Consider the following 24,113-nt stretch of genomic DNA (forward strand, 5'->3'; position numbering starts at 1 on the left):
GTAACCAACCATCATAAACAATAACAATATCCATAACTTATTAAATGACCAAAAACCTCCCATCCCATCTTTTGGGAATGTGGGCATCATTTTCTTAAAATTACTTCCTACTTTCTGGGGGTGAAGACATCTTTAGGGGAATCCTGAAAAGGAAAATTTTTGGGGTTAATTGTCAAGTCCTGGGAGAGTTAGCTGTATCATTTGTTCAGTCTCTGCATAATGGGAAAATGCAGGGCTTGTTTCAAGTCCTTGTTCAAGTAGTCCATCAGGCTGGATCATCTCAGCTAGCCATCTTGAAATTGTCCTGAGCATTTTGTAGTCCAAAGCTGATCTTTCCATGGTGTTAATCAGCTTAATGGCATTACCATAGTCCATGTGGAATCATCATTGTGGGATCCTGTCATCCTTTTGAAGATTTCAAAGTCACTGTTAGATAAGGTCATGGTTACCTGTAGACTTTTTTTTTTTTTGGTGCCTCCTCCTCTGTGGTTTGGAACAATCACAGTCTGATAAATGTCTGTCTCTCGGAACAATGAGTGTTCTTCCATAGAAGAGAAAATCTTCCCAGCAATTTCTCCCTACCATTTGTCTTGCCCAACTTTTCCAAACTGACCTTTGTCGATGCTTTCTTGTAACACGATGGTCTTGGCAATTCTTCTCTGAACAAGCAGTGGTAAACCCTTTGTCCCAGATAGCAGCATCATTGCAGTCACCAACATGATGAGAAGAAGCCAGCAACTTGGAGCAGCAGTCACTGCCTCCTTGCTCCCACCACTGTTTGTGGCTCAGCCCTGGCTGAAGCTTCTCCTAGATTGGCCTCAAACTCAGGATCCTTCTACCTCTGCCTTCTTCAGTAAATCCTACTGGCATGTGCCACCACAACCGGCTGAGTGTAGCTCAGGCCTGAGCTGGGACCTGCAAGGTCATAGGCAAGCGGCTTTTTCATGAATTTGTACCACCAACATTAGGCATCTGATGTAGCAGTGATCTTAAAAGTTCTTATTAATAAAATCAAACCTGAGGCCAGTTATTGGGGTGAATGCTGGAAGATCAGAGAAGCAGAACAAGCCACAGCTTCCTCACCTCGCCAGTTCCTCAGCTGATCCTGTTTCTTGAGACTAGAAGCCTCTCAGTCTTCATCCAGATGAATTTTAGCTGATCTGCTGCTCCAAAGCCTAAAAGCTTAACCAGCCAAATGCTGCTAGTTTCTGGTCTTCACGCCTTATATATCTTTCTCTTTCTGCCATCACTCCCTGAGATTAAAGGCATGAGTCACCATGCTTGGCTGTATCCTTGAACAGATGGATTTCTGCCTCTGGAATGCTAGGATTAAAGGTGTGTGCTACCACTGCCTATCCTCTATGTTTAATATTGTGGCTGTTCTGTCTCTGACCCCAGATAAATTTATTAGGGTGCAAATATTTCAGGGAACACAATACCACCACAGCCATCAAATTTAGAGAAGTGTATATGTGAATATGTTTTGTTGGGGTTTGTAGCCTCACCGCCTCCCCCCACTTTTTTTATTTAAAGCAGTGATTCTGAGACACATTCTCAAAATTTGGGAACAATTATTGTGGAAACATCTGAGAAAATAAGCCCTATAGAAGATGATGGAGACCAGAAAGAAACAGATGTAACAGAAGACAGCTGTGCTCAGCAAAGGGCAATGCAGACAGGCTCACGAGAAGAGGGCAAGGCCCTGAAGGTAACTGGAGCTTAGCGGAGTTACGCTATGACCTTAACTTTGTCCTCTCTATATAACTTAAATCGATACTCATGCCATTGATTAAATTTCAGTACCTAAAAATTGTCTGTCTTCTTGAAAGTAGACAGTAAAAATACTCACTTTTAAATCATTTTCAAAACTAGTTTGCTATATTTGCAAGATAAAATGAAAATAAACACTGTACTTATAAATCTTAAGGTATTCTTAGACAAAGGAAATAATGAAAAACTAATAATAAGCTTGTAAATGTTTTTAAGAATATGAAATATAATAGGAAATTTATGCTGTGTTTTAGCTTTCATTATGATAAAGTTGTTTATTCTTACTATTCTCCTGTTACCTGACTAATGATAAATATGAGGTTTCTACTGAAATTACTATTTGGGGCTGAGGCAGGAGGATCAAGGGTGTTAGGCCAGCCTAACCTAGTTTACATAGTGAGAGACCCTAGTTTACAAAAAATTTTTTAAACCTTTTTTGTTGGTGCTATTTTTTACACATTCCCTGATGGACTGTTTTGTTTAGTTGTAGTTATACATGTGCAGCCTCATGAGTTTGTAAACAGAAGAAACTCAAGTTCTCATTGACATGGCAAGCAAATGTAAATCCCTTTGATTAAATCTGCATATGATTTTAACAGAAAATAAATAACCAAATTATAGCCAATGTGTTTGGAAAATATTAGGCTCTCTCACCAACCTCTGGAATAACCATTATCTTGACTTTAATTCAGTCACTTCCTTTTTTCGGGTTATGATTAAGTTCCTTCTCTGCTGCTTTATGAAGTAGGTCATGGAAAGCCTCTGGTGCCTGGCTCCTCTTCTTCACTACCAAACTCAGAATTCATTCACTTTTAGTTCTGTAAATAGTATTTCATTGTCTGAATGTGCCACACATTGTCAAATATACTGTTGGAATTTGAGAGGCTTCCTTTCATATTTTCTGCAAATAATGTTGCAATGAATATTCTTGTATATTCCATTCATTGTATAAATGTGGACATTTCTGTAGTAAAACTAAAATATAAATTACTGCTCCTTGGATGATAAGTTTCTGAGATTATGGTTGGCACTTTTTACTTGCTTAAGTATGAGACCACTTCTCTGCACACCCCAGGTGGTGATGTAAATCTCTAATACACACTTAGTATGCTACATACTCTCATTTCAGCCACTTAAGTGTTTCGAGGTTCATCACTGAAGGTGTTCTTTGATTACCAAGATATTGAGTCTTTTCTTTGTGGTTATTGGCCATTTGTAATTTTTTACTAAACTGCTTTTTATGTTTATTTTATAAGCAAATTATCTATATTTTTCTTGTATATAGAGTATGTCAGGTATGGGATACACACACACACACACACACACACATATATATATACATATATATGTATATATGTATATAATATATATTTCAGTACATTTAAAAAATTAGACTCCATCAACATTTATATATGTATCTTTTCCTATGCCTTTTGCCTTACTAGATGGTCATTTTTAAATAACATATTAATTCTAATATGGTCCAATTTATCCATTTTCCCCTTATGTAGATAGGAAGATAGAGATACAGACTACTCTGAAATTTGAAAGAAAAGGAAGAAATTAGATTGGAACCATAGTTGGAGAGCTTTTCTCCAGGTGCCACCAAGCCCCCACAGTCCCACAACCCACATACAAAATAATCACTCAGACATTTATATTACTTATAAACTGTATAGCCGTGGCAGGCTTCCTGGTATCTAGTTCTTCTATCTTACATTAACCCATTTCTGTTAGTCTATAAGTTGCCACATGGCTTGTGGCTTACCAGTACCTTACATCTTCCTTGTCATGGCAGTGGCTGGCAGTCTCTCCACCCAGCCTTCCACTTCCCACAATTCTCCTCCTCCTTGTCCCGCCTACTCTATCCTTCCTGCCTGCTACTGGCCAATCAGCACATTATTTATTTTAACCAATCAGAGCAACACATTTCACATAAAGACCATCCCACAGCAGGGAACCTCAGGTCTTGAGGTTAAACATAGTGTTGAATTCTCTGAGTTCCCTGTGTACTGGCTTAGACACTGAGACACCCGCAACCTGTGAACTGTAATAAATGGAGACAATAAAAGTCCCTAGTTACACTGTGCTCTTTCCAGTCAGAGGATGATGAGAGAGTTATCCTAGCAAGACAGAAAACTTTACATAATAACTACCTTATATCAGCTAAACACCATGGAAAATACAACTCCACTTCTACCTCCAACATCAAAGACTATTGGATCCCCAGACCTGCTGTCATTTGTAAGGAGGCAGCTCTTATCTCTCCTCCTTCTATCTGCGTAAAGTGTTAGAGGACCCCAGCGGAGCCTTGACCCCTTCTTCTTCATTGCATGGAGACTACAGATAAGTCCTGAACATCTGTCACCATCTGGAGATCCCCTGTCTTTCCTAGCAGGTGATGACATGAGCCAAGCAGCGAGAAGACAGCTTGCATTACTTCATACCTGACAAGCCCCCAAGCCTCCTTGTGTTGTCATAGTAGGCCGGGTGGGAGCACTAACAAGACTGACTGTCTTCCAGCTTCAGTAGTAAAGGCAGAGGCCCATTGCAGAGCCTGAACCTCCACCCTGCAAAGCTGTAATGATGTGCCTGCCCCTCTTCAACTCCAGTGTCTCTAGAGCCTGGACTTCCACTCTCCACTTGTATAGTTATGTTGTGCTTCTTGTCTCAACAGTGTGCCTGGAGAAGTCTGTTCCAACAAAATACAAATAATATCAAGAGTCTTCACACAGTACCCCAAATATTCAAGGTGGAAATCACTCATCATATTAAGAACAAATGATAGTGCAGCTTGTATAAGAAAAATCAATCAACAAAAGACAAAAGCCTGACAGTAGATATGGTGTATATGATATATATGATATTCATTTTAAACCAACTGTCATTGTAAAGTGCTTCAATGGGTAATTATGGACAGGTTACAACAAGAAAGAAAAAAACAGAGCCTGTTAATAAAGAGTCTCAGCAAAGAAATAAAAATATTGAAAAATCCAAATAAAAATTACAAAACTGAAAAATCTGGTTTTTATTTGCCCCACAGAGGGTAGCATAAACCCTCATTCCCCCAAATTGGTTCCATTATAAAATGAGATGATACCATATATCTCAGAGGGTAGGAAGCTTTATTATTCACATAGTTAAATTCTGACTGTAGAAGTAAATTTGCTTAATTTTTAGCAACTGATCTTTGATGAAGATGAAATGACTATTTCAATTAAGGAAGTGTAGTCTTTTTGACAAATATCAGGATCAGTTGGCTATTCCTAAGCAAAAACAGGAATATATACCTAAACTTCAAATCTTATGTATAAGTTAACTTGATGTATAATGTATAAAAGGATGCCATTTACATTATAAAACTCATTGAAGGAAATGTAAGATAAAAATCTTCAGAACTAGGGTTTGATGAATAAAGAATTTTTAGACCTGATACTAATCCAAAATCCATAAGTTAGATTACATTAAAATTAACTTTTGCAAAGCGAAAGTTCCTGCTTAGAAGGTGAGACAGCATGGCTGGTACCCAGTATCTGATGAAGGTTTCACATGTTGAGTCACATAAAGAACTCTCAAACTCCAGCCATAAATACAATTGGGAGTGGGCAGGGCATGAACAGACAGTTCACCCCAAAAGATACCTGAGTGGCAAATAAGTACACAAAAAGTTATTCAGCATCACTAGCCTTTTAGGAAATTTAGGTTAGGCTCACAAAGGACAGCTCAATGAATATAATGACAATCCCAAGAGCTGACAAAAATGCAGAGGAAGTTGTGATCAGGCTTTGCTGGTTTGATTTTGGAATGCAACAGTGTATTATTCCAGAAAATTCCCTGATAGTTTCTGGAAAAACTATAACTACCACTTATATCAAAGTGTAACTGCAACCCGGATGTCATACTCTTAGATACTAATCTCAGGAAAATAAACAGTGTTTAGCAGATGTAGTGGGATAGGAAGTCTTTCACTACTGGTTCCTGGAAGAGACACAGAAAACAGCGGGGCACTGATGTCACACATAATACCCCCATTCAGCTCCTGGAAGCCAGGCTGGCTTGAAGCTCCCCATGTAAGACCAGCTGGTCTGCAGCTTGAGGTGATCTTCTTGTCTTGGTCTCCCAAATATGAGCCACCTCTCCTAGCATGAAAGCAAGAAAAAAGTTGTTATCGCTCTCTGAGCTTCATTTGCCCTCAGCATCTCATGTCTACATTCAAGCAAAACAGAGAAGCCTCCAAAGCAAGCACCCAGGCTAGGAGACTGCATTGTTAACTAGCCATGTCTTATTGCCCTTGCTTTATTTATTTATTCCTACTTTTTACAACTGTCCATAGGTTAAATTCTACTTCTTTTCAATTGATTTCATGTCTATATCTTCTACCTGGTAGTTCAACATTAAATATATTGTACATATTAAAATATAAATTCAGATTGATTTCTGAGTATATAATTGAGGAATCAATTATAGAATTTTGTTGTCTGCACATTTTGTCTACTTAAATATACTCTAAGTGACATGTGAATTTGTTTGACAATGTCATTGAGTAGTAACCAATTTTTTCTGGAACTTTCAAATTTAGGATATTTCTCATTATAAGAATACTAAGAAAATAGCTTTTCAAAAGAAGAGTGGAAACATGCAGAAGAGTGTACATACAGTGGTTCCTGCCAGAGGTAAGAGTGTAATAAGAAACTAACAGTGTCTTTAGAAATGTAATCTGATCTTTTAAAATTATGAGCAATTTTTTTTTAGTTAACAGAGAAAAGTGCAAAAATATACCTGCCCAAAAGTCCAGTAGCAACACTATTTTATTACGAGAACGGATTATAGCCTTACAGCAACAGAACAGTTTGCTTCATAATGCCAAGAAAGCAGCAGAGTCATCTGCTAAGGAATATAAAGAAGCAAACGAGAAACTCCTCCATCAACAGCAGATATCCGATCAACGATTTCAGACCAGCAGACAGACAATAAAGGTAAAGAGAACACTAAGACTACATTATAATAGATATGTTGAACTGTGGGAAGCCAGCTCCCAGCTTTTAAGGGTCGCTGTGAGGAGAAGAGGGATAAGAAACTTTCAGATAGAAAGATAGCGGAGAGGAGACAGACAAAAACACAGGATAGCTTCCAGTAGACCTGGATCAAAATCCTGGTTCCTTCTGTCTCTTCAAAAGGGCTTTTTATAACAATGCCAAGGGGCAGGGCAAAAGACCTCCCCTTGCTAGATCAGAGCATACCACACAGCCAAGTGCAGACTCTTCCAAATACCTGGTAGCCACATCCATAGCCCAGTCATCCCTTTATGCTGCCCTGCTGGATAAAGCAAGCAAATTCTCAGACCCTGAGTATGTTTTCATTAGGAAACCTCTATGGGTCTCTACATTGAACATGTATTTTATTTTACATGTGATTTTAATTTCCCTTTGTGTTAGACTTATGTACAAATTTAAAAACATTTGAGGTGTTAATACAGATTCGGTCTCCTTAAATTATGTCTCACAATCCCACATGGAGCCCCAGAACTTCATGTGGAGGCCATGATCAATTTGGTGACAGCAAAAGGTGTCTGAATGTGAAGTCACCAAATATTAAAACCAAAGGTGTAATGGATCTGAGGTACACCAGCAGATACTACCTGAAATAAGTTGGCACAGAATCCAGGCTGTTGTATGTTATGACTTAAATGTTCTTATTGTACATATAAAGATTTTGTACTTATAGAAACACGATGCTTTAATTACAAAAATCAAAGACTTTTAAAACTATTTGCTTACCATGGTTCTTCAATTTGTTGGTTTCAAATTAGGATATTATTGAATTGTATTGTGTTAGAATGTTGATTTTTAAAATCACTGTTAGGATTAGTTATTAGAGTTTAAAAAACAAAAATGCTTAAATTCTGAACAGAATTTCCAAAATGGTCATAAACAAACATACTTCTGCCATTTTGCATTAGACATTAACATAAAGCTTCAACTTGAGTAATGACAGTTATATAATCAAAATACAAATCAACTCTGAAAAAACATTGAAAGTATGCTACATCCTAATCTACTCTTTATTTTTTTCTGTGGGTTGCCTATCATCTGAGAATTTTATCTGTAATATTAGGTATGAAGGTATAAAATAGGCAAACATATCTAACACTTTAGACTTATTATCCATCATACAGGAATTAATTTTAAAATATTATTACCATTTATTAAATAAAACAAGTCTGTATACTAATGAAATATATGACTGTGTTTACAAAAAGAAATGTCTTGAGTGTATTTTTAATAAAGCAATTTACAGATACTTTTTCACTTACAAAATGATATAAACAAAATTAAAAGGTAAATCATTAATATACAGCTTTGTAAAGCAGCTGCATTGTATGTAGGTTGCTATATTTAAGGTCCACCTCCATGTATGACGTGTACTTTGGTGTGTACTTAGTAGATAACATACCAAGTTAAAGCTACCTTCTTTTCTTAACTTTTGGTGGACTTTTAACTACAAAGATTTGGGCTTTCTTTGATTTTGTTTGCTGCTGTTTTAGAGACAGAGTGTCACTGTGTCTGCCTGGAACTCACAAAGATCCTCCTGTCTCTGCCCACAACTTGCTGATATTGAAGATATGTGCCACCACACCCTTAAGAATTTTAAGTTTAGTTTAATAATTCTTTGTTGTCTCCTAAGATACTCGTGGTATTTTCCCTTATGTTGACCTGTTGATTTAGTGAATTTTATGGATGCTTTTTGTCCTGTTAACTCCAGTAACACTGCTTGTTCCTGTGTTTTGCTTAACTCTTTAATGGCTACCCTATGGTATTTCTGATTTTTATCTTCTCTTTTCTCTTTTTCTTAATCTTGCCAACATCCAGTTAATTTTGTCTTAGTTTTTTAAGAGTTACCTTTTTGTTTCAGTTTTTCTGTTTTGTGTTCCTCAAGTACATTGCATTATTTTGTGCTTCTGTTGGCTTTAGGTTCATTCTAGTCTTCCTGTTGACAGTTTGTTTTTGAGACAACTGTGTATCAGGCCTCAAGCTCAGTGGTGATCCTCCTTCCTCAACCTCCATAGTCCTGGGATAGAGGGTGTGACCACCATGCTGGCTTACTATTGTATCTTCTTGATCTTGACATTCAGAATCATCTTTTCAAATGAACTGTGTACTACTGGAATTGCTCTTTTCAAAAATTACTGCTACTAAAACATACAGAGTATGTAAGTTTTAGATATAGCATTCTATTAAGTTCTATTTATTTTAAGAGCTCCTTCTCCAACTCCTCCTCTTTAACTTTTGGATTCTGAGGAATATATTATTTAGCTTCAATGTGTTTGGAGACATTCCTCTGTCTCTCTGCTATCAGTTTTTTTTTAATATTTGATTTCATAATAGGCAGATACTCTAAGGTTTTAACTTCATTGAGGTTTGTTTTATGTACCAGAATGCAATTGATGTTGAACATTTTGTGAACACTTAATTGAAGCAGTGGATTATACTGTTGTTGAATGGAATGTTCAAAATAGGACACAGAGTCTTGCTGTAGGAAGGGTCTATGCTCCTGTCTCTTGCTCATTTTGCTTGTAGTAGTCTGTCAGTGGCTAGATGTAACTCCAGGTGTAGTATTAATAAATAATAATAAAATTCTCTCATGATAAAATATTCAGTTTTCGTGGGCTTTAGACTATGACAAATAATGAGCATATTGGAAAGTGACTGTTTTTGTGGACACACTTCCCACCATCCTGGCCAGTGTTCTCAACCCACTAACAAGGTACTGCCAGCTGCTTTTGTTAGCATTTGGATAAGCTTCAGTATTGGGTGATAAAAGAGAAGCAAATAATCATATTTTCTTGTGGTATGTAGATAATTGTCTGTTGCTCTCTTATGAGAACTGTTTACTTTTTATATTATAAACACTTTGAAAATGGGATTGTTTTATCCATTTTTATGTTCTTTAGTGTCCTCAATTTATTATGTATTTGACTGTATTTTAATGTGTGTTTTATATTAATATTCATTTAAAAATCACAAATTGTGTTCACTGTTCCTCAAACTTCTATCCTAAATATATGGTTTTCTTTTTTCTTAATTGGGAGAGCACCTATTGCCATGCCTGCATCTTTCACATCCTTTACTGTGTTTTGCTCAACCAACCTATCCTTATAATCTTTTGTTTACTTACATCAAACATCTGTCCTAGTAAAGGATTTTCTCTTCCACAAAACCACGCATGACCTCCAGTCTGTGTGGATGGATCTATTTTTTTTTTAATATTATACTGTGTTCTTAATAGAAACAATATTTGCCAATACTTTCTCATGTGTTAAGTGTCAAGTGCTGTTATAAGCTCATTACAAAAATTAGTCATTATTTCAGACATCTATTCACTGAAGTCGACTCCTCAACTGATCCTTTTGTACAAATGGAGACACTAAGACAGGGCTCATAGCTGACCCAATACCACAGGCTTGTAAGTTGCAAACCAGGGTTCCAGACTCAGCAGTCTGGTGGCAGCCTGTGTGCTCTTAGCTTCTGTGATGTTTAAAACAAAACACCAGATATCTTTCATTCAATGATTATTGGACCTAATTTGTAGGCATTTTCTTTTTTTTTTCTTTTTTTTTTTAGATTTATTTATTTATTATGTATACAGAAGAGGGCACCAAATCTCATTACAGATGGTTGTGAGCCACCATGTGGGTACTGGGAATTGAACTCAGGACCTCTGGAAGAACAGTTGGTGCTCTTAACCTCTGAGCCATCTCTCCAGCCCTTTTTTTCTTTTTATTAGCTCATCATAAAGCTTTATAAAGGAGACAGTGTCCATTGTTTTGTATGCAATGCAATTAAGTCTAAGGAGTTGTAATATATGATGCCCAAGGTCAGGATATAAAGTGATAACTTCAGGATCACAACATAAATCTATGTGTCAGTTACTTTGCTATTGCTCTGACCAGAAGCCACTTACAGAGAAAGTTTATTTTGACTTGTGATCCAGAGGGTCCACAGTTAGGCAGTAGACAGCCATTTGTCGCAGTAAGCCAGGAGAGCACATCTCCAGTTGCACCCAGGAAGCAGAGAAGGTGAATTTGAAGCTCTGGAAGAGTGAGCCCCAAATTAAACATTTTCTTTTGTAAGTTGCATGATCCTTACATTTTGTCACAGCATTGGAAAAACACTAAGACAATAATATTTCTTAAAAAAAAAATTAAAAGAGATGCTTCTAAACCATGACCTGAAAAACAATTTTAACCCCAGGTTATTGCTGCTAAGAACTCAACTGTGGCTATCTGGATGATCATAGGATTCATATGCAGCCTGTAAGCATGAGTATTACAAATGTAAAGTGCTGCTTTTTTTAAATGAACATTTTTATCTTCTCCAATTTCTTGAAGAGTTCTTGATTCCTATTTTCTGAGTTAGATAAATTCTGTAACAAAATATTTTATTCTCAGGCTTTGGGGGCAACAGCAATCTTAAATAAAGCAATTCAATTTTTAGGATATGCATTTTTAAATTTCTTTTCCCATTATATTAACTAATTAATCTTAAATTAGTTTAATCAAACCTCAAATAAAAGACTTTTGTGAAGTGTGAGAACTTGGAACATGGCCCAGTCAGCAAATGCCTTGGGCTTTTAATCCAGCATATAGATACCACATCTCAAAACATGTTAGCAAATCTTTGAGTTATAAAAGTGTCAGATTCTATGCATCTGCATCGAAATTTCACATACTTATTTTGATGTCTTTGTCAGTTTTTTCTAAATGTGTATTTTGTTGATAATTGTTTATATACCTTTTATACAAAAGGTTGAAAACAGTGAACTAATGGCCATTTTTTTTTCCTGCCAGGAATTAAAGGATTTTAAATAGCCTCATTGACTTCAGATAATTGTTGTTCAAGCCTCTAGTAATAAAACATAAAACAACTCTCTATGATTTTCATTGCTCATCCCCAAAGTTTCTTTTACTTTACACCAGTAGATTGTGTGGTACACAATTGTTGTAAGCTATTCAGTTTATATATGTCAGATTCTCTAGGGCCATGGCTTTTGCCAGATGAAGCATTTTTTATTTTGAGGCTGATGAAACACAGTGCGATTATTGATCTGTGCATGACATAGCCTGTCTCTCTCCTGGCAGAGTGTAGCAACATTTATCCAGGAATTTGTGAAATGTCACTCGGATCATGTTCGCAAGGTAAACTGTGCAAAATCCAGGATCTGAGCTCAGAATCCATGTGGAATTGGACGTGACTGTCTTGTTCCTATGTCCGATCTTTTAGATGCACTGAGTGATATTTGTTAACAGAATATCTGGGTCTGATTGTTAAGGACCATTATTATTACTTAGAACACTGTGTGCTAGAAAATCATGCTTCTTATATTCTGTTTCCAATTCTGATTGTACAGCAGAAAATATGCAGAAGAAAATGCAGACTGAATAGCATCAATTAAAAATATCCTTTTTGTTTATGATGAAACAATATGAGGCATTGCAGTTATTTATAGCAATGTTTCTTCTCTGTAGCAATATCCTTTCAAACAGGTTTGTCCCATTAAAATACCAGTCTTCCTGGAAGTGACAAGTTAGAACATTTTTCTGACTACTAGATTGTGATATTTAAGTGTACTTACTATTTTAGAATTTGTTTTCTCTCTCTTTTGTTGCACAGGGGCTATGTAAGGTCCTTGGCATGCCGGTGTCTAGATAGTGCACTTTGAGTATAGCCTCCCCATACCACAGAAGCCTTCCCCAGCCAGGCCTCTGTCAGTCCTGCTTGTTTCAAAGGCATTTTATGACTAGAATATTGTCTTGTACACATAGGAATACCTTTATGTGCACACACACAATGTACATTTCATATTACTTCAGTGTACCTAACACATCTAAAGCATTGCTATAATGAGATATTCAATAAGGAATGAAATATGACCCTTACTCCTCATTTAAGATACTAATATAAGAATTGAATGTGTATCACAATTCAAGGACATTATGATATGTATATATCATAATATTGATATAGTTGTGCATATGTCAATATACAAAGACACATGTGTACATATATATGTAAAGAATAATGGAGGGGAACAATCATTTTGCTATCATTCTTTAGTAAGGTTTTTGAAGGAGGTGGCATTTGAGCTGAACAATTTTGAAAGTTGTATGCATGGAGAAAAACCATTAAAACATAGGAAAGCTTAAACATATCAAAATGAGAAAGCAGTTTTTTCAAAGTACTAAGTATTCTATAGAGCTGTTGTTGAAATCACGTGGACAAATGTGGGCATGAAGCTTGTTGTGTAGACCAGGCTGGTCTGGAACTCACAGAGATCTCCTGCCTCTGCCTCCAAAGTGCCCTGAGTTACTTGTTACTTGTCCTCTATTAGAATTCGCTTCTCTTCTTCTTCTTCTTCCTCTTCCTCCTCCTCCTCCTCCTCCTCCTCTTCTTCTTCTTTTTCTTCTTCTTCTTCTTCTTCTTCTTCTTCTTCTTCTTCTTCTTCTTCTTCTTCTTCTTCTTCTTCTTCTTCTTTTTGGTGTGTGTATGTACAAGTATGCCAGTTTTTATGTGCATGTATATGCCATGTGTATGCATGTATGTGGAAGCCACAAGACATCCTCAGGTATTGTTTCTTGGGGCACTGCCCACCTTGGTTTTTAAGATAGAGTCTCTCACTGGCCTTGAACTTGCTAATTAGGCTAAGGCTTGGCACTGGCTGGCAAGAGCCCCAGGAACCCATCTATCTTCACTACCCCCCAGACATTACATCTTATTTTTTGCATGGGTTCTGGAGATCAAATTCAGGTTCTTCTGCTTGCAAGACAATCACTTTCTCTAGCCCCGCTTGGTGGTGTCTAAAGCTCTTACAAGTGAATACTAAGACAATAGAGATGGAATACAAGCAACAAAGTAGTGTTTAATAAAATTTCAAGAAAAATAAACAATCTATAGAATATTAGTAAAAGTAGAGTTTTGCTTTTGAAGAGGTTTTGTACAAGTATTTGATGGCAAATTGCATCTAGGAAGTTAAGAAAAATTAGGTCTTTAAAGATGCTTTCCAGATTTCTAATTAAAGTGACCAAAGAATTGATCATCTAGAAATTATATTTGTGACAGTAAAATGTTGAAATATTGTGGGGTAAATTCCAAAATTTTGAATAAAATATGACAAAAAACAGTGGGAAAAGGAGAGAGAGAGAGACAGACAGACAGACCATCTAGGCTGGAGACAAGATAGCTCAGTTAGTAAAATGCTTTTTGTGAAGGCATGAAGACCTGAGTTTGTTTTCCAGAGCTCATCTAAGAGGCTGGACATACATGCACACACACACACACACACACACACACACACACACACACACACACACAATGTAAATAATTTTAAAAGTTAAAAATATAACCATAAAATGTGTTCATTTACATACAATATATGAGATGAAATTTGTTACATGGATAACATGAAATATGTGTGCAGAGATGGAAAAGTAGAGTATTTAGGGAAAAGTAGAGAATTTTGTAAGTGGTTGAAATTGTTACTAATTTAAAATGTAAGGTAACTGTAAGATTTTTATGTGAGATCCTGTGTAGCCACAAAGAAAATGATAGAAAAGGCATATCACTACAGCAAACTCAATGAAAGAGCAGTAAAGTGACAAAGGGTAGGAGGGACCAAACTCAGAATAACTAGGTATGTGTGACCATAGGGAAAATATTTGCCCATAAGTCACCACATATTTCCAGAGTACATGTCTAGTGTGCATTCTTGAAAATAGCTGGTCAGGAGTTAATCAGAGGAAACATTTGATTAATGAAACAAAAAAAGGGGAAACAAACAAACAAACAAAAAATGCCTAAGGAACCCAGTGAGTCATAATTCATGTGTGGTGTGGTCTGAGCAAACTGTAGTGTGTTTGTGTGGTGTGGTCTGAGTGAGCCAGAGTTTGCTTGTCCTTATTCATTGAATGACTCAACACTTGAATAAATAAGATAAATTGAAAATTCAAAGTAGAAAACCAAATTAAAATATAAATGAAGAAATTTTTGTGTTAAAAATAGCTTTTTCATGAAACTTGTTGAAGTAATACTTTGAAAAATATAGCCTCTAACAAAACTTCATGAATTCTGCCTTGTTTTCCCTTCCCTGGAATAAATCTATACTCTATGCAATGAAAGTTATTTCTTTGGTAACTTTCATAAGTGCTACTTCTTAATAAAATCATTTAAGTGACATTAGTATCTTTATTTTACCAAGTTCCCTAATTGTAAAAAACCTTCCATTATTTTTAAAACATCCAATTTTTACCCTCTTGATGTCTCCAGGAACTCATGCAGAGTATAGAAAAGCAGCCATGGAGCTGTTTCTCTTGAGAATTCTAATGGAGTCAATGGAGCCAATGGACAAATAATCAATGTCATGTGAATATTAGTATTGCTACTGCTAAATTTGTAATGAATTGAAGGATTTTTGAAATTTACTGATTTTTATTTAAAAAAAAATCTTGCCTGCAGGGCTTAAACATATTAACAGTTTACTGCTGATTATCATTAAAGTATTCAGTCCCAAGTATGAAGATTCTCTTTGTTAGAAAATATTAAGAAATGTATCATTTTTCACTAACTTAAGTATATAAAGTTGGAACTAAAAATGGGAATCTTTAATCTTTAGATTTATAGCACTCTCAAATTAGTGATATTTAATTTAAATTACTATGAATTCATTCAATATAATTTAAATAAATCTAATGTCTTATGTATGTTCTGTATGGTCCAGGGTCTGATGCATGTGCTTTAGGTTTTAATGAGTTTATTAAGTACATAGTAAACAAAAGTAAAAGAATAAATAGTTATTAGCAGTAGAAGCAGCAGATAGATAGCAAAACATCAAATCTGGCAATTCAAACACAGTAGAAATCAGATGCCTTGGAGGCAGACAGGAGTTCTTTGTGGCGTTGAGAGTCCCTGGTAGAGTAGAATGTCTCCTAGAGTGAGGCTTCCAGGAAAAACAAGTAACAACAGGAAGGGCCACAGCAAATCAGGCATTCATAGTCATCTGCTCAATGGTTGGGGCCCTCCTGAAACAGCCATGCTGGGGTTCCCTGTGGAACATCCTGAGCAGAACGACACTCTGTATAGGTGAGATTTAGCTCCTCGGTTCTGCTGTACGAGTCTTTGTGTCATGAGATAAACAGTAGTAACCTCTGTTGGGAATTTTTGTTTGCCTTCTAGCTGTTCTTATGGGCATGATGTTTTTATACCCTTAGCTGCTTACTGCCCCCTCCCTCAGAGCCAAAGGACCAGGAGGTCCAGGACAGGGAATTTCGTAGGACAGTTGACTTAAACAGGTTGGGTCTGAAGTAGAGAAATCAACCCTGCTTACAGAGACAGCTTCTCAATGAGGTTAAGCAGTGGAGGACAATTTACCATATAATGTACATTGCACTGTACATATTTTACAGAGATTTATTGAAAAGTATTATAGAATATGAATTTCAGAAATATCACTGTTGACAATAGGCCTGCTGAGATGGCTCAGTGAGTAAAAGCAGTGTTGTGCACACATGACAGCCTGAGCAGAGGGCACACCCACCTTCTGCAAACTGTCTTCTGACACACACACACACACACACACACACACACACACACACACACACACAAGTTTTAAATTATTTTAAGGACCCAGGAATACAGCTTAGTGACAGAGTATTTACCTAGTCTAAGACCCTGTAATCAATCCTTCGTAACAAAAACAAACAAACAACAACAATAAAAACCTCTTTAAGCACCATTGCCATATTTCTTTTAAGGTTTAAGTAGAAATTAAATATTCAGAGCCATTTGTGATTGTCTAGACTCATTGACCTTCAGTCACAACCATGTGTGGACATTAATTTCTTTGGGCAAGTCAACAAAGGCCTTTTGAGCAATTAAATATAATAGGAATCAGTACTATTGTAATACAATCCCACTGGGACAGAAAACCAATAATACTTAATTTTTTGCTTTTTTGTTTTTAAAGAAAAGCAGAATTTAATTAGAGGAAAATGAGGAAATCATCGATAGATTTGTGTAGACATTCTAGAGTTTGACCTCCTCTGTGTCCAATATCTCAGTCAATATAACTTCACCTGAAAATTTATGGTTAACATCACCCTGGAACAACTTTCATTTGTGTTAAATGATCGTACACAGTTTAGTCGATGATCATATGTGTGTGTGTGTGTGTGTGTGTGTGTGTGTGTGTGTGTGTGTATGTGTGTGTGTGTATGTACTAGTATTTTTATCCTGGCCCCAAAATAACTTCAGTAACTGAAAAATGTTGACAAAGGAGTAAAAAACAAATAGAATAAAAAAATGGAGGGGTCACAGTACCCGTGAGTACTTGGTCTAATTAGCTAAGTTTCCACAATGGAAGTAGAAGTAACATGAGAATGATGTGCTCAAGAAGACATTACCTCTCTTTGGAATCAGGTGGGATCACCTTCCTCTTTTGTTCCTGGTGGAGAAAGGCATCAGGTGGAGAGGCTGGCCTCATGGTTGATAGTAAGGGCTGACACTGAATCTTACCACATGGATATGAGAAACCACTCTGGTAGTGATAGTACACTTTTGATTCCAAGTACCTCATGTGATAGAGTATCTCTATTTCCAGTTGGCTGGAATATGGCATTTGAAATAACAGCAAAACAACAAACAAGTTCTTCTTAATTGTTGCCAGTTCATTATGTTAACTTCTACATTTTACATATGTCACACTTTTAGATCAGTGATTCTTCACATATGTGTGGGACCAGAAGTTGAACTGAAGCAGTTTTACTTGGATATTAGTTCAGTTATTCTGATTATCTGGTGATGCACAACATTACCAGAAATATACTATAACTTTCTATAATATCACAATCATCGAATCAATCAAGGATAAATATTAAATGTTTCAGGGGCTGTTTTCAAATTCTAAAATGTTAGTAAACATCTTTGAAAATTTTGAGATTTTGAAGTAGTGTTGTTTTTATTCTGAGAAATTATATTCAAACATGTTTACGAAAAAACTGTTTTAGTTGGCCATTATCTAGTACCTGTATCACTAAGTATAAGGACATTGAATTAAATTTGCCCTTTGTAAATGTTACTGAGAGTAGCCTACCTGTTATCCCTATGCAGATACCCATATTCCTATGATAAAATCTAATTTGAAGACATCAGGACAGATTGGCACTTCCTGAACCATAAAAAAGCACTTTGTTAATTGCACACCAGATTTAATATGACCTAATAACAAAGTAGTGCCTTAGTGTCATGCTTTGCCTTTAATGTGCACAGTAGAGCTAACTTCAGCTATGCTAGACAACTGCACTCATGAAAAGAGTTTTCTTTCCTTGATAGGCAATTAACAGTAATTAGGAAAATTCGCCTCAAAATGATGTCAACTTGTGATTGTTTAAGAAAGTTGAATGTCAGTGACTTAAAAAGAAAGTTCTCTGACACAGGTATGGCATGTGAAACATGAAATGTTAATTTAACTTTTCTGCTTATTATTCATGCACAATATTATTTTGTCATTCAGACACTATACTGACAGAGTATAAGGGTGTTAAAATAGTGCTGCTGGAATAAAAAGAGGATTAATTTACCATTGGCCAATTAGCCAAGAGTACTTAATGGTCTCTAAAGGCTACTGAAGTCTAACTGCTAGCAAAAGCATTGGGGAAAAGTCCTCTACATTACCTTCATTTGCTTGACGTTTTCTGAAACCTACTTTAGGCTTTTAATAACTGCATCTATCTAAAAAGAGTTTTTGTGAGTGATGCTGTAACTGAGTAGAATTTTCATTTGATATTTCACTACATAGATAATTACATTTTCTGCATAAGATAGTTTTGTTGGTAGTATTCTGTTTTTTTTTTTTATCTTGAATGGGCTCAAGTATCAAAACAAAGAAAAAATCATATTTTACACTTAGAACTTTCATTACTAAATTTCAAAATTATGAATCTAAAGTATATTATCTTCATGTATGGAAAATATGTGTATTGGTGACAAAATTTTAATGTAATTTTCTTGATAACACATATGATCAATTAATTGACTCTGATTGACAGGGAAACATACATAATTTTATGTCTTTCAGTTTTGTTCCCTATGAATCAGCAATATTCTGATTAAGAAAATATTAATTCTATCCACCAGTAAAAATGTTAAATTTTTTAATGCATTTAAAAGAGGCTCTTCCCTGTAAAAGTCACAAGATATTATAAAATTTGAATTTTCTTTCCATCATCCTACTTCAAGACAATTCTGATGACAAAATTGATGTTATAATTATTTTTGTTTGACAGTTTTAAATTGCTGCTTCTGTAAGTACAAGCAAGAATAACCTGAGTGAGAGAATATAAATGAATTTTGATTTTTATTCAGCATCAGTGTCCTTTGTCAGGCCTAATACGAACTTAAAATTGGAAATGTTGGGATCCAGGTGTGGTGACATATTGCTGTAATTCCAACACAATGGAGGCTAAGGCAAGAACATCAAATTTGAGGCCAATATGGACTACACAGTGACACACAGATAAACTAACTAACTAACTAACTAACTAACTAACTAACTAACTAACTAACTAACTAACTCTCTCTCTCTCTCTCTGTCTCTCTGTCTCTCTCTCTCTCTGTGTGTGTGTGTGTGTGTGTGTGTGTGTGTGTGTGTGTGTGTCTATGTCTGTGTGTGTCTGTGTCTCTTCCTCCCTTTCTCTCTGTGTCTCTGTCCCTGTCTCTCTGTCTGTCTCTCTCCCTGTCCCTGTCCCCCCACCTCTCTCTCCACAATATAGCTATAGGAGGGAGCTATACTTTCCTGGCTACTTGGCTGTTCTCTGACCTTTGTCCTGGTGGGGACAGAAAAGAACTCTTCTGCCATCAACCTTTGCCTCAGAGCTTCCCAAAGCTCTGAAACCATAATGTCCCACCTCACATTTTGTTTTGCTGCTTCTTCAGAATTTCTGTACTGCATAAACAACTATGTAACATCTTAAAAAGAACATATACTTTCTTTAACTCCTGTCTTCCATGGTCCAGTAGTCAGACAGAGCATATTGGGTTCTCAGATCAGAATACCACAAGTTGTATTCAACACATCAGCCAGGCTGCCTTCCTTTCCATAGCTTATACTTTGCTTCCAAACTCTTGTCATTTAATCTCTTCTTATTGCAGAACTGACGAATCTCTTTGCTTGCTGGATAACACACTTGCACCATTTTAAACTTGAGGCCTTCTGTGATGGCTACTTGACTGTCAACTTGATAGACTCCTGAATCTCCTAAGTTACAAGTCTAATTTGTATACCTATATGAGGGACTCTCTAGATTAGGTTACCCTCTGCGTATGTCTGTGAGGGATAGTATAATTAGGGTGACTGAGGTGGGGAGACTGTCTTATATGTAGATGGCACCATGGGGATTGAGTTTCTGAACTGACTAGAAAAGAGAAAGTTGTGTGAACAAGAACACTTTTCATCTCTCCTTCTTGCTTATATACACACAGTGTACCCAGCTAGCTCAAGCTCCTGTCGATATGAATCTACTAGGATGGACTGTCACCTGCAACTAGGAAACAATAGAGAACATTCTGAAGTCTTTGTCATATATTTTGTGACAGCAACTCTATAATTAAAATGAAAGGAAATTAGTACCAAGAAGTAGGGCTTATGTTGGGATAAATCTCACCATGTGGTTCTAGGGCCTTTGGAACTGGTTTGTAGAAGGAATGTGGAAGAATTTGGAAAAAGCAGAATGTAATATGCCACTGAACGCACACAATGAAGTACCAGCTTGTGAGGTTTCATAGGGGAATGAGAACTCTATCAATAACTGAACTAGGGGCCATTTGTGTGATGCTTTGAAAAGAATTTGGCTCCATTATGCCTAAGTCCTGAAAACTTCCATGAGGCTGAGTGTGGATGGATTATTCTTTGGGCCACCAGCTCACAAAAAACAACATGGAGATGTATTATTAATTATGAAAGCATAGCCTATAGCTTATGTTTGTCCCACTGGCTCTTATAACTTAAATTAACACATTTATATTGATCTATTGGTTTTTACCTCTCTTCCATCCTGCACCTGTTTCTCTCAATATCCTCTGGCATCTCTGCTGCAGCTAGATTCATCTTCCCTTCTTCTCTGTCTGGCCTAACCTCTTCCTGCCTAGTTATTGGCCATTCAGCTCTTTGTTAAACCAATCAGAAGATGCATTGGCAAAGACACATCTTCTCAGTGTACAAAAAGATTACTCTACAACATTTCCTCCCCTTTTGTCTAAATAAAAAGGAAAAGTTTTAACTCTAACAGTAAAACTATGAACAATAAGAGTTCAAATAAAAAGAAAAGGTTTAATAAAGCAAAATTATATACAATAAGAACAATTTTTGTTGTTGCTTTTTTTTTAAGTTTTTGTTGTTGTTTCACTCTTTACTTTTAGGCTCTTTGTGGGTCCTGCCACCCAGCTCCCAAATAAATATATGTGGAGTCTTATTCTCTCTTATGAATGCTTGGCCTTAGCTTGGCATATTTCTAGCTAGCTTTTCTTAACTAATTATCTCATCTACCATTTGCCTCTGGTCTTTTATAGTTCCCTATTTCTGTATATGTTTCTTAACTTCTTTCTCTATGACATGCTATGTAGCTGAGTGGCTAGCCCCTGGAGTCTTCTTCTCCTTCTCTTTCTTGCTCCTTCCTCTCTACTTCCCAGATTTCTCCTATTCATTCTCTGTGCCTGCCCCACCTATCCTTTCCTCTGCCTTGCTATTGGCTGTTCAGCTCTTTATTAGACCAATCAGGTCTAATGAAAGTTTAGACAGGCACAGTAACATAGTTTCACAGAGTTAAACAAATGAAACATAAAAGAATGCAAAACATCTTTGCATCATTAAAATGTTCCACAGCATAAATAAATGTAAAGCATCTTAAAATAATATTCCACAATATTTCATCCTTTTGGTTTAAATAAAATTGAAAGGTACAACTGTATACAACAAAAGCAGTTATCAAGTAAAAATTACATTTACAATATCTGTCCATTTGTATTTAGCAAATTCAGAGAAAATATTCCACTATCTATTTTATCTTAGTGACTCCAATGTTTTATATATAATTTACTTTCTTTCATAATTAAGTAAAACAGCAACTACAACTATCTAGTCTTCCACTCCATTAAAGGCCCCTGAAGGATATAATATTATCTAAGTAAATGGGAAGAGAATTACAAGCAACTCCCAAATCTCTAGAAAGGACAGAGGCATCTAGCTGCTTGGACAGTTACCCAAAATTTCTCTGCAACATTGGGCATCCATCTTCAGCCTAAAGATCTAGAATATCTGGCAGACTTCAGTGAAGCAGGAAATTTGAAGGACTATCCCACCTTGTATTGGCAAAGTTTGTCAGTCACTTTCCTATGTGTCCTGCAGAATGTCTGGCAGATTCTTCTATGAAGCAGGAATCTCGAAGGACTGTCCTGTCTTGTCTTGGAAGAGTTGAACAGTTTTTTTTTTCTGTGTGTCCTGCATGTCCAATTTATACAGCACAGTCAAGGGAAAAGTAGTTCCTTTGCCCAGTGGCTAACCTTGCCACAATGAAAGCAAACACCCTTGGAATTTCTTCAATGCCTATCATCTCCTATGAAGTAAATTGGTGCTGCCAGAAGATGTGTCTCATTGTCATGAAAAATCCTATATTAACAAAACATTTTAAATGCCATATTTTGTAGGTCTTTGAAATATTTGAAGAACATCTATCTAAAATGTGTGTGTATATGATCTTTAAAACATACCTAACATATCTACACATTTGATTGTTATAAATGACTATTAACCTGTGTTTCTTGATTATCCTAAATAGTTTATAATAAATAATAGCTTTCAAAAACTAGAATTTTACCTTATATTTTTAAACAAACTGCATAGGTATAATACCTTAAACAAGAATAGAAACATATATACAGTGTAACAAAATAACTTTAAATTTATATGAATATACTATATTCCCCTAAATGATAACAAACATCTATAACCTACCAAATAGCCCAAGACCTCTCACACCACTTCTTGGGAATGTATGCATCCTGTTCTCTAGACTGCTTCCTGTTGTGTGTGGGTGAAGACACCTTTAGTGGTCCCTGAGAAAATTTGAGATAATGAACAAAGTCCTGGGATGATCATATATAAACTTTGTTGGTTCAGGAGATCTCCCTTGATCAAATCTGATCCATATTAAACATGGAACTAACCCTGTGGAAACAAAAGCAAAACCTCTTCTTCAAAGCATTTTTGACTAACATTTGACAAATGCATTTTTTTACTTCTAGCCCTAAAGTATCTTTGTTGGTTCAATTTTATAGTCCTGTTCACAATCCCACTTCTCCTAGCAGCTGTTGTTTGCTTATCATCAATCAAAAAATTCAAAATCAACACAATAACATACAGATCCAGACTTGCTGTGTATTTCCTATCTTACATGGCTTTTTCTTTTATTATTTTATTTCTCTCTCTAAAGACTTTACTATTATTTTTAAACTATTTCTGTAACTGTCCATTAAACTATTCTCTGTCTGGAAGTCCCACCTAACCTCTTCCTGCCTAGCTGTTGGCCATTCGGCTCTTTATTAAACCAATCAGAAGGTGCCTTTGCAAAGACACATCTTCTTAGTGTACAAAAGGATTATTCCACAACATCTGAGTCCAAGATTGATGGAAATAATTCTTCAGCAGAAGAAATTTCAAAACAATATTTAGAATGTCACATGGCTACAAGTTAGCACATATTCCTGTGAGAAGGAGCAAAAAGTAATGAAAATGGGAAGTTTAGTGAAGTGTGTTGTATGAGCAAATTCAAAATCACAGAGGAGAATACAGAACAAAAAAAAAAGCATTGGTATTGTCCGAAAAAAAAAAAAAAACTTTATTCTCTTCATTGAATCATTAGGAAAGTTACCCAAAGGCAATACCCTCCTACTTTATGACTTTATGAAAATGCAAATTTATTTCTCATGATACAACCTTAACTGAAACAGAGAATGCCCCTAGAAGGGTTCCTTGCCTAGGGAAATGTTTTCTCAGAAAAAAAAGCACCCACAAGCTTATGAGACTGTGGTTCAAGGGAGATAGACTCCATCCTGAGCTGGCAACAAAATTTGGCAGTATGATCTACATGTCACAGATTTTATAGGTATGAATGATGCAAAATTAAAGATAAGCACCATATCCTCTACACTATGAGCTGTCACTTGTGTATTTGATCTTAGCCATTCTTACAGGTATAAGTTGGAATCTCAGAATCTTTTTGATTTGCATTTCCCTGATGGCTA

At 36.1% G+C, this 24,113-nt stretch overlaps 1 protein-coding gene across 8 annotated transcripts in view; it reads left to right on the forward strand.

Annotated features, from left to right (window-relative positions):
• Cntln (centlein) overlaps positions 1-24,113 on the forward strand; it is a 253,782-nt gene that overhangs the window by 181,936 nt on the left and 47,733 nt on the right. For 6 of the 8 annotated variants that reach the window (XM_036178204.1, XM_036178205.1, XM_036178208.1 and 3 more), the window contains 3 exons: positions 1,534-1,708; positions 6,350-6,443; positions 6,523-6,746. In XM_036178204.1, coding sequence (XP_036034097.1) covers positions 1,534-1,708; positions 6,350-6,443; positions 6,523-6,746 — 493 coding nt within the window. The remainder of the gene's footprint in view (positions 1-1,533; positions 1,709-6,349; positions 6,444-6,522; positions 6,747-24,113) is intronic. The other 2 variants (XM_036178206.1, XM_036178207.1) reach the window with 1 other exon arrangement.

The sequence above is a fragment of the Onychomys torridus genome, chromosome 2, assembly GCF_903995425.1.
Source record: "Onychomys torridus chromosome 2, mOncTor1.1, whole genome shotgun sequence".
In the NCBI taxonomy this organism is placed as follows: Eukaryota; Metazoa; Chordata; class Mammalia; order Rodentia; family Cricetidae; genus Onychomys; species Onychomys torridus.